Raw genomic sequence first — 12,042 nt, forward strand, 5'->3', positions numbered from 1 at the left:
ATACACGTGCAAAAACGGTCAATGCAGACTTTGAATGCAGGATAGTATACTGCAGTATACAGAACGTTTGTACACGCAAATGACATTTGCATTCACACTTATATCTACAGTTACTTATTTGACAAATGCTTTCAGCCGAAGTGACTCAGAAGAGAGATAGCAGTTAGCTGATAAAATTCGAACGTTGCCAACTGTCATAAAGTACGTTTGAGATCACGTGTGATGCGCTTTACCAACGTTTAATTTATCCGGTGTAATGTGAGATCCCGGCTTATAAGAGTGTAGCTGAGGATCCTCACGCTTACTTCTGTTTACCTATATCACGCCATAATAAAGATAGTGGGGGGAACATGGTGACCGGGGGGATGATTTTGGTGGGTGTGGGGGGATAAGGGACTGATGAAATTCAATGTTTCGTGTTGGCACAAATCTAATCCATCCACTTACTTTCCCACGACATCTAGAATTACCCAGAAATGTTTGTCTTGTGTCTGTGCTCTTTAATCATGTCATTTTTATGGTGTGGGCTTGGCTCTGGGGGAACTTGAAGGACTTGAGGTAAGCATTTTACTGCTGCCTAAAGCAGGCTAAACAGGGAGCTATAGTAACATAAGCAGCTGCAGTGCTCACCTCTCCTTCACGAGTCCCTTACACTCCCCTAATCATTAAACTGTTCCTACCAGTTGCTGTTCTTCGGAGTGAAACTCTCTTTTTTTTTCCCCTGCTCTCTTTCCTGTCCATCCTCCCCCTGCCCCCTTTGATTTCCACTCCTCTCCACCCTCTCCTCCCTCCGAACCTCTCTCTCTTTCTGTCCTTTGGTCCCTCTTATTTCTCTCTCCTCCTTTATCTCTCCAGCTCTCTCCACAAGATGCGGTGGAGCAGTATGATCTGAAGGCCCTGCTGAGATGGAGACGACTCTCTGACGAGGCGCAGAACTTAGAGGAGGAGCTTCAGGTCCTCAGGTATGTCTTTCATTGGTCGAGCCGCTTGTCAGTCAGATTTTCTCCCCCGTGGCAGCCACGAACGGATGTTAGGGTGGGAGCAGAATCCAGTCTCGCAAGAATTTCTCCCAACAGCGTTGCAAACGCGTAAAAATGCAAGACTTACCTGTATACTCGGCACGTTTCAACGCATAGTCAGTTATTTTCTAGCACCCAGATGTTGTTGCTCCTCAATGCAAACTATAGTAATGATAAACATCACCATGAAAACTTCAGCATCCTCGTGCTAATACTCCTTGCACTATTCAACTCGCCTATTTAACTACTTTCAACTGCTAGTCCTACTGAAAAATGGTTCAAATCCTGTTTAATTTTTAGAAAGTTTTTTTTTTGTTTTTTGGATTCCCCCTTCTTTTTTTTTCTCCCAATTCTATCCGTCCAATTACCCCACTCTTCTGAGCCGTCCCGGTCGCTGCTCCACCCCCTCTGCCGATCCAGGGAGGGCTGCAGACTACTACATGTCTCCTCGGAAACATGTGGAGTCGCCAGCCACTTTTCACCTGACAGTGAGGAGTTTTGCCAGGGGGACGTTCCCCCTTCCCCCGAACAATCGCCCCAACCGACCAGAGGCGGCGCTAGTGCAGCGACCAGGATACATACCCACATCCGGCTTCCCACCTGCAGACATAGCCAACTGTGTCTGTAGGGACGCCCGACCAAGCCGGAGGTAACACAAGGATTCGAACCGGTGAACCCTACGTTGGTAGGCAACAGAATAGACCGCCGCACTACCCGGCCGCCCAGAAAGTGTTATTTTTTGAACACATTTCTACTCCAGTCAATTGAAAAACACAGCGAGTAGAGACAGAATGATGTTAGCGTTCAACAGCGGCTGAGAAATGTTCTCAAACACATTGTTTTGAGTGTGTTTGGGGGGAATGCTGGAGACATTGCACTAAAAGGCAGGCACACATTTTCCTCGACTGATTTTCAGATATTTTCTTCTATTTCCATCCCGGCCGGCCCAAATACATTAAGCACACAGGCACTCAAAGCAAGTGGAGTGGCGTTGTGAGCGTCGGTGAGACATCAACCCCCTTCTCGGTGTTTATCGTGGCATTCATGCAAATAAAATACACGCTTTTCGTTTTTCATAATTCAAATACAGCAAGTGAGGGCATGCGTTGATAATAGAGCCGTCTTTACACAGTGCAGGTCCAGTTGTTGCTCATGAATTCGGCGTCAATTTCTGTGCAAAATTGGTGATCTATGAGTATGGCCACAAGCCCCTCCTTGGTGCCGCCTCTTGATTTACTGTAAGATGGCGAGCTGTGAAATCTACTGTGTTTGGTGTGCCTTTGATGCAACACTTTTTTCTTTGACACAAGTCCTTCTGACAGCCAAATGCAATACAAGTTTCAAAAATGTTCACCTTTTTTCCATCTATAGAGGGGGTTTTGCTGAACAGCCGTGGTGTTTTGAGCAATGACCTGTTTTTTTGTTTGTGTTTTTTTAATTCAAATATTTGCAAAGATGGGCGGCACAGTCGCCTCACAGCAAGAAGGTCCTGGGTTTGAGCCCCAAGGTTGTCCAACCGTGGGGGTCATCCTGGGTCATCCCCTGTGTGGAGTTTGCATGTTCCTCCAGTGTCTGCGTGGGTTTCCTCCCACAGGCCAAAGACGTGTAGGTCAGCTTGGATCGGCCATACTAAGTTGTCCCTAGACGTGAATGTGTCGGCACTGTGATGGACTGGCGGCCTGGCCAGGGTGTGTCTGCCTGCCTGCCTGCCGCCCAATGTCTGCTGGGAAAGGCTCCAACATCCCACGACCGCAATTGGGATAAGCGGCTTGGATAATGGATGGATGGATGGATCATTCAAATAATTGCAAACATTAACACCTTGGACCTCCCCATCACAACCGCAGCCTTCTGCTGTAGTCTTGCTCAGGGCGAAAATGACTCCCTTTTGAGAGTAAGGAGAGCATTGTGAACACGTCGTGTCCTTCAACAAACGTTCTGTCTGTAAAATAACATTTAGGGGAATATTATACTTCTTCAGGCTATTAAAGACACTGAACATGTTCGCATGTCTGAGTGTCTGTCCATGCATGTGCACGTGAGCACAATTTTACATTATATGCAATCCAAGGATGCAGGTGTGGCAGGTGTTGCCACACAGTATATCCAGGTGTACCGCACTGTCATGTCTTTTGTGCGTTTAATTTAGACATGCATACACAAGTAAATGCACTTTGGTGTATACCACACACACACACACACACACACACACACATACACACACTACTATTAATCTCAGCCTGACAGTATGGGACCCACACCTAGATTTCTTTTCATCCAGGGTTGAACCACAATGTCACAAAGGATTATGGGTTCAAGCCCTAGCCAGGGTTTTTAACTGTTTGAGGTTGGAAATTCCAGATTCTTTCACTGCACCCACTCATAGTATTTTCTTTGAATTTAAAAAAAAAGCCACTTACCTGGAAATGATGGATGCGGCAAAGGTTGAAAATGGCAATCGAGTAAACGAGACATTCCTGTTTTGTTGATTTCACAACACTTAGTTGTGCTGGTGACCTTGTGTGTTGCTTTCTCCTAGTTGATGCATTCATACATCGTCATACAATAGAGACAATTACAAATGAGTGGTATCCAATTAAAATAAAACTCGTGTGCTTTTGTTTTTCGTGAGTGTAATTAATTGGCGGTACTGTTCTTGAGGTTGACTACGGGAGAACCTGAAATAGCATATATCTGTAGATGTGGGGTTAGGTGGTTCACCGCGTCTGGCTGGAAAATTCAGGCGTCATATTTCTGCTTAACAATCTGCAGTCTAGTTGTTGTCTGCAGCCTATGTTGTGCAATATGAAGTTCTCTATTAGTGGAAGGGTTTAGCATTGTCATTTTCATTGCACTGAAGTAGTGGATGGCGGGGAATATAAGGGTAAAGGGGTTCAACTTGAAAAGCTCCTGCACTTGCAGGCTGTCCCTGTCTGGCTGTCAATCAAGAGGTCCCCTATGAGCCAGAGCTGATGGTGATTAGGAGGATCAGGGCCGGGTTTCTCTGCAGCTGATAGGGTTAAATCAACAAAAGAGTAGGAACATCTTAAAAATGCAAACACAACACACACACACACACACACACAAATGTTGGACGATTTTGTTGGGTGATGACATTTCGGTAGCGAAAAGACAAAAGACAAGACAAAGCGGCATTAGAGGAAAATCCGTTGCTAAATGCAGACAATTTTGAGAGTGGCACAGCATGTTGGGGCAGAGTCGAAATCCATTCACACATAAGCCAAATGTCTGAATGGCAGCTGGGTTTGGTTTGAAAGAAACATTTTGGACTACAACTGCGATTCATGTTTGTTTTTTGTTTTTTTTTTTTTCTTCTTTTGTTTTTTCAACCTTGTTCTGGTGGAGTCTCTGGTATATACGTGAGTGTTGGTTTGAACATTAGGGCCATTGTGAGGTCAGATGTAACCAATCACTCCGAATGCGCGAGTTGGGACCGAGCCATGGCAGGCCCATTGATGTGGTCTAGACTGCCTGTATGTCCAAGTACTGATCTGGCTCCACTGTACAGTATTACAGTCATGGTGTAACATAATATGAATAAACACAGTCTGGTTAACACAATTCACAAAGCAATATTAGAGAGGACTCGGTGACTGCTTTGGAGGAAGCAAAGCGCAGCAGGGCTCCGTGGCATGGCTACAGAAATATAGACACACATTTACCACCTACTCACTACAGACACACACACTCTCTCTCTCGCTCTTGCTCGCTCTCTCTCTCTCACTCCCTCTCTTTCCCTCTCTCTCTTGCTCTCCTACTCTCTCTCACTCTCTCTTGCTCACTCTCTCTCCTCCCACTCTCGCTCTCTTCTACTCTCTCTCGCTCTCCTCCTACTCTCTCTCTCTCACACACACAACACACACACACAAACACATGCACGCACGCACACACACACACACACACACACACACACACACACACACACACACACACACACACACACACACACACACACACCCTAAAGCTAAATGGCAGGTTGTGCTTTCCAAGTTCAGTGGGTCACTATCGACACCCCGTGATCCAACAGGGGCCCCAGTGGCCAGTGTTTATCAGTCCATTTCAGATGAGTTATATTTAGGGCAGCCTGGGCCAGACGCCATTCTCCCTGCTGATTTACTGGGCTGCTGGGAGTGCTGCTCTACCTTATCCGGTTTCCACAGTCAACCCAGTGTAATTTGTCAGGATATGGCTTGTGGAGCTATAAACCTCTAGGTGCGTGTGCGTGCATGTGTGTGTGTGTGCGTGTGTGTTCGTGTGTGTGTTTGACATTAGGTTCTGTCAGTAATAGCTTGTGATTTCCTCCATATCTGTCTCTCTCTCTCTCTCTCTCTCTCTCTCTCTCTCTCTCTCTCTCTCTCTCTCTCTCTCGCGTGCACGCACACAGGCTGGTAGGCACACAGGTGAACACAGGGTTACACACACACTCACACTCACACACGTACACTGCCTACAAGTCAGATAAGAGCGAAATTTATTCTGAATTACATTGAGCTATTGTATGATTTTCTAAGGCAGTGAACAGCGATTTCTCTTAAAGCTGTAGTAAATCATCTCTGACAAAGAGAGAGGGTGAAAGAGAGGGATTTACCGATCCATCCATCCCCCGGGCTGGACAGGGGGAAGGGTGGGGTTCCTTTGTCTAACATCGCAGTGATGAATCAACATTTTTTCCTCACCACACTTTTCCGTTGGTGTCTCTGACGCACATAACTAACACAGTCTCTGTGTAAATACGAGCTCTGTCACTATTTTTCCTCGCTTGCACAGGTCTCTATTTTTGTCATTTCTGATTAATACACATACAAGCACACGCACGCACACACACACACACACACACACACACACACACACACACACACACACACACACACATGCACACTCGAACACAGACCCACGGCTGGGGCCGTAGCATATCCTGCTGTCTTAGAAGGGGTCTGTCAGTGGTGTTTTGGGGCTAAAGCAGTTTGAATCTGTATCTGATGAGCTCAGACCTAACTGCAACGTAATTGGCTTAAATCCAGCCTGTGTCACACGTCCTCTGCTTTCTCTCCCCTCTCTCTTTTTTCACTGTCTTGTCAAAAAAATAAATAAAAAAATCATAAGGGGGCATCCGTTGCCTACCAACACAGGGATCGGTGCTTCGAATCCCCGTGTTACCTCCGGCTTGGTCGGGCGTCCCTCCAGACACAATTGGCCGTGTCTGCAGGTGGGAAGCCGCATGTGGGTATGTGTCCTGGTCGCTGCCCTAGCTCCTCCTCTGGTCGGTCGGGGCGCCTGTTCAGGAGGGAGGGGGAACTGGGGGGAATAGCCCCCCATGCCCTCCATACCCCTGGTGAAACTCCTCACTGTCAGGTGAAAAGAATCAGCTGGCGACTCCACATGTATCGGAGGAGGCATGTGGCATTGGCAGAGGGGGTGGAGAAGCAACCGGGGCGGGTGAGAAGAGTGGGGTAATTGGACAGGTACAATTGGGGAGAGAGAAAAAAAAAGGATGGGGGAGGAGAAAAAAAGCACAAGATAAAAAATATAGCAGTTAAAAATGTATCACAACAGACAGACAAACTGGAGGGAGCGCAACCTCCCATAATCACACCTCGAAAAGGGAAATTCACAGCAATTGGACATGGCATGGTATGCAGACAACATTTTCAATAAAACGACATCAGCCATCTTGCCAGCAGCTATGACTAACAATATACTTTAGTAACGTGTAGCTCACTACGAGTCACATTTTGTCGCTGCTATAAATTCCCTTATTATTTCTCGAGGTTTTCTATTAATTGATGGTAAACTGATTGTTCTACTTCAGCCCCTGCTCATCTGTTGCCAAGAAACTAGAATGGGATGTGTATCCTACACACACACACACACACACACACACACACACAAACACACTCTCTCTCTCTTTCATACAAATTTTGCAGGTTCGTAGAAGAGCTGCCCAGAACACTTTAAAATGCCAGGAAGTTGATGACTTCCTCTTTGACTCTGCTGAGCAGACCAGACGTTCCCTGGAATCTCAGTCTCTCCTTTGTTCCTCCTCCTTTCTTTCGGCTTACTCCCTCTCCTTTCCCTCTCATTTCGTCGTCTCCTTCCCCCTCTCATCCTCCCCTCAATTGACTTTCGATTCTCGCCCCCACCTCAACATTTTAATCCCTTTTTAAATGCTTTCGAATGCTTGAACCTGTTGAGGTGTGCCGGGGTTTATTTGAGTGGCTTCTCAAAACGTGAATTCTGACTTGCAACACGAGCCAAATCAGACATTGCTTGTAGGTTGTTGTTTTTTTTTGTGTGTACCTGTTATGTATTTTAGAATGAGATTCATATGCTGTGTGTGTGCATGGGTGCAGGAGTCTTTGCATGTATGTGCATGTGTGTATTTGTGCATGCGTGTGTGCATGTGTGTGCACACGCACGAGCCTGCATGCCTGTGTGTGTGTGTGTGTGTGTGTGTGTGTGTGTGTGTGTGTGTGTGTGTGTGTGTGTGTGTGTGTGTTAGGTTTTGTCGTGAAGCGGTCCTGTGTAAAAGTGCAGGCTGGTGATGAAGGATGTATTGATTGGTGGGTCAGGCGCCGGGTGCATCGACTTTGCAGGAGGGTTATCCTTCAAGCCCTCATATTGGTACACTGAGTTAATCTGCTGTGCCTAATCAATACCAGCTAACTGAAACTATCATTGCACAGCATCGAACATCAGTGTCCTGTTTGCAGGGCGTTATTGGTTTTATGTGTGTACGTTCGAGTGTGTATCTGGGGTAGAGCAGATGATTTGTAAGATGGACAGAAAGCAATATCGTTCCTCTTTGTGTGTGGGGTGTGAGCATGCATGTCTGTGCGCGGGTTCATGTGTGCACACGAGGAGGTGGGGTTTAACTGTGTTTTTGCATGTGTATGTGAGTCATGGGCAGTAAAGTCAGAGCATAGTGCAGCGAGATCGTATAAACACTATAGCATGCCATTATAAATCTGCAGCTTGAGTCCGAGCCTGCCCTGAGCAAGCTATGGCAGCTTGACGATGTATTCTCCATTGAGAGGACCGGTAAGAGTGGCTGGATTTAGTACCGCTGACACAGTTTTCTGCCTGTATAGGGATTGTGGTTTTCCAAAGTGCTGTTGGGATGACTGCAGGGATAAATGATAACTCCGTTTCCGCCCTCTGTTTTGGTCTTTCTGTCTGTGCCGAGACTTCTCCGCCCGTCTGCTGCTGGATGTATGTGTGCATCTCTGTGAATTTACCTACCTCGTGTTTACGTTTTGCTATCGTGTGTATTTCTTTGTTGCGTTTGCAGGCCCAACACGGACAACACTGGACGGGTCAGTGAGTCCGGCTCTTCCGTTGTTAAGCACGCCCTCAACCCCGGCAAGACGTTCATGCAAATCCACTACCTCAAGGTGAGACATCACGTAGCGAACCATGATGAAAAAAAATGACATGCAAATCCAGAAAAACACAGGTGCTGGATCAAAACACAAAAATCCCACAAAAGGGAACTCCCGCTAGAGGGATTTATGTAGAGTAGGGATGTTCTCGGCAAGTAAGCCCTTCCTCAGACTTAGTACAACAACATGGAATCGCTGTCTTAAATACCCATAAGTCATGTTAGCGAGTCACCTGACATAACACACCTGTAGCAGAGTGACAATCAGAATGAGAAATACATTTAAAGATCAGAGATCAGGGTGTCCGGGTAGCGTAGTGGTCTATTCCGTTGCCTGCCAACACAGGGATCGCCGGTTCGAACCCCTGTGTTACTCCCGGCTGGGTCAGGTGTCCCTACAGACACAATTGGCCATATCTGTGGATGGGAAGCTGAATGTGGGTATGTGTCCTGGTCGCTGCACTAGCGCCTTCTCTGGTCGGTCGTGGCGCCTGTTCGGGGGTTGGGGATAGCGTGATCCTCCCACGCGCTACGTCCCCCTGGTGAAACTCCTCACTGTCAGGTGAAAAGAAGCGGCTGGCGACTCCACATGTATCAGAGGAGGCATGTGGTAGTCTGCAGCCCTCCCCCGGATTGGCAGAGGGGGTGGAGCAGAGACCGGGACGGCTCGGAAGAGTGGGGTAATTGGCCAGATGCAATTGGGGAGAAAAGGGGGGGTCAGAGGTCAAACTATGTACATACATCACCAAAAATATATAGCTACAGAAATGTATACAAAAATACTCTCCAGCAAGACAAACAGGATGCCAAGCACAGGAATAAAAGATGCAAATGTGGAGGGAAGGAGGGATGGGAGGATGGAGGGAAACAGGGGAGGGCATGGGTCATCGATCAAACAAATTATTGTCTTTGTACATCCCTCATTGTGATTTAAGAAGGTCCATCCTTTATCAGCGCCGGTTTGAGATTGTAGTTGTAATGGATATTGGCTATGGTATTGTCTCTGATTGATCCTTTTGTCTTTGGCCCCGGCATCGTCCAGGGCTACTTCCTGCTCAGGTTCCTGGCCAGTAAAGTAGGAGAGCCGCAGTTTATTGCCTTCTTCAGATTGTTTGTGAAGAAATACCACGGGCAACTCATTCTCTCTCAGGTAACCCGCTGTAACATGGATTTTAGCTGATTCGACGGCTTTCTTGGCTTACTTTAGAGGGCCGTGTGAACACTACTATGTCAGGCACACTGGTATTTTGGCGGACAAGTCAAAGTGTAAATGTAGCTTAGAACATATGAGTTTTACAAATGGCTCAAAGTGCTTCGATGGCATTTCAGACTGATGACCGCACGTCAGCTCAGCCATACGTGTTTACCTTACTGGGTCCACGAGGCTGAGCGATCACACCTGCTGTGTGTGTGTGTGTGTGTGTGTGTGTGTGTGTGTGTGTGTGTGTGTGTGTGTGTGTGTGTGTGTGTGTGTGTATACGTGTGTGTTTCCTTTTACTGTGTGTGATATATACCACCTGGCTCCATCTCTTACACGGGGACGCGGGGTCCTCCGTTAATCCTCAGCCAAATAATGGATGTTTCATAAACACCGAGGTTGTGGTGAAGACCCAAGAACAGGGAGCAGGTACGACTTTCATGTGCCTTCCTCTAACTGCGCCCTCCATTTTAGGACTTCTTGCGAATGCTGCTGACTACGTTTCCCGACTCGGCGAGGTATGTAAATGGCTATCAGTAATGCGGTTAGACTATCATTACAATGCTTTCATGATACTATGAATAATACATAGCAGCTCTTGATGCACAAAACCTGGAATACCTGAAAGTGGCTTGGGGTTACGCGCCATTGCCTGGTTTCCACAATTAAGTCAATTAAACTAAAAGGCCAGGGGTCCTACCAGATAAGCTTGTTTTTTTCTTTCTCTCTCTCTTTAGCATTTCTTTTTAGAAATTTTTTGACAGCAGCGCTTATTCTATTCACAGGCCAAACTGTCAGATAGACGAAAAGTGTTTTTTTTTAAAGTCTGTTTTACAGGTATTGATTTGGCCTCGGTTCTGTGAAGATTAACTCGATCCCGCTATGGAAAAGCAGCCCATGAAAACTCCCGACACCAATCCTATTAAAGAGCGCAGTCTCATCCACTCTCTTATTAATTGGAGTGTAAAAGGATAACTGCTCCTCCTGCTCTCCTCCTCTCTAATTTTCTCTCTCCCTCCCCTCCCTTTCCTTCTCTCCCCCCAGCTCGTTCCGCTCTCCTCCTCTCCCGACTGCCTCATTAACCTCTTCCTCCGCTAGTTTGCTCTGTCCTCCTTTGGTGTCTCGCTTGCACGCTGTCTCGCTTTCCTTTCTTCCTGTCTGTCTCTTTTCCTCTTCTTTTCCTCTTCTTTCCCTCCTTTCTGCACCCACCCCCCCTTTCCCTTCAGCCCTCGCTTTCATTCCCCTTGCTGTCTCCTCCAGGCGTTGTCTTTTTGCAGGTCTGCGGTGCGGTGCGTGCTGCTGCCCCAGCAGAGATTGATTGAATTAAAGGGAGGGAGAGCTCAGAGAGTTAGGGACGGTCAATATTTGTGTCTGATTCCTTTTTCAGTAAACAGCCCCCCGGAAGAGCGAGGATTAGGATGAGAATAGACACGCAGCGCCTAGGGTCACGGCTACTGTGCATGCGTGCATGTGTGTGTGCGTGTGTGTGTCTGTCATTGTGTATAAGCTGAGGAATAGATGAGGAAGAGGGCGGGTTGATGTTGGAGGGAAAGGCTGTTCCCCGACTTCTTGTAAGCTTTTCTGCACTGAAGTTTGCAAACACGAAGTGGAGTGCTTAGTAAGTGTGTGTGTGTGTGTGTGTGTGTGTGTGTGTGTGTGTGTGTATTCACTTTAGTGTGTGTGTATTCATTTAGTGCTTGTTTGTGTATGCAGGGTGAGTTCTTTGACTATCTTTATCTCAGTGTATGCTGTAGTTTGCATACGCCTAACCTGTCAGTCTGATGTTTCCTCACACACACACACACACACACACACACACACATGCACTACTAACCCGTTCGTATACATGTACACACAAATATATAAAGTATACATACTACACATTTGCTTTTCACTGTCTGCATGACTTCGCTATATATACTTTGTAAGGGCAAGTCAGTGTGCCTGTCTTTGCGTTTAAGGTGTTGGCATGAAAATCTACTCCAGCACAATCATAATGATATTTTCCCAGGGCTATATTTTCACAAGGTGTCTTGGGCAATAAGAGTTGTCGCTGCAGTAATTGGAATATCGGTAACACTCATGTCATTGTGTTGCAGGGAAGGCCTCACCCTCACCACTGTTTATACTGACTGGCTGGACCGGCCAGGAATTCCGAAGGTATGGAGAGGTTTCTTTCTTCCATTAGTTTGTTCATTCTTTCTTTCTTTCTGTTACTTGTTCAGTTGTTCAGTTTGTTTGTTTGTGCCTTTGTTCGTGTGTCGGTCTCCTCCTTTCATCTTTCCTTCCTTCATGCCTTCCTGCTTTCCTTCCTTCCTTCCTTCCTTCATGTCTTCTTTCTTTCCGTCCCTCCTTCCTTCATTCCTTCTTTCCATCCTTCATGTCTTGTTTCTTTCCACCCCCCTTCCTTCCTTCCTTCCTTCCTT

At 46.8% G+C, this 12,042-nt stretch overlaps 1 protein-coding gene across 1 annotated transcript in view; it reads left to right on the top strand.

Moving 5' to 3' along the window:
* aopep (aminopeptidase O (putative)) overlaps positions 1-12,042 on the top strand; it is a 60,513-nt gene that overhangs the window by 34,938 nt on the left and 13,533 nt on the right. Inside the window, exons 8-12 of the mRNA XM_056278386.1 lie at positions 856-962; positions 8,329-8,431; positions 9,461-9,568; positions 10,091-10,134; positions 11,716-11,776. Of these exons, the coding sequence (XP_056134361.1) occupies positions 856-962; positions 8,329-8,431; positions 9,461-9,568; positions 10,091-10,134; positions 11,716-11,776 (423 nt within the window). The remainder of the gene's footprint in view (positions 1-855; positions 963-8,328; positions 8,432-9,460; positions 9,569-10,090; positions 10,135-11,715; positions 11,777-12,042) is intronic.

This window comes from Lampris incognitus, chromosome 1 (assembly GCF_029633865.1).
Source record: "Lampris incognitus isolate fLamInc1 chromosome 1, fLamInc1.hap2, whole genome shotgun sequence".
NCBI lineage: Eukaryota > Metazoa > Chordata > Actinopteri > Lampriformes > Lampridae > Lampris > Lampris incognitus.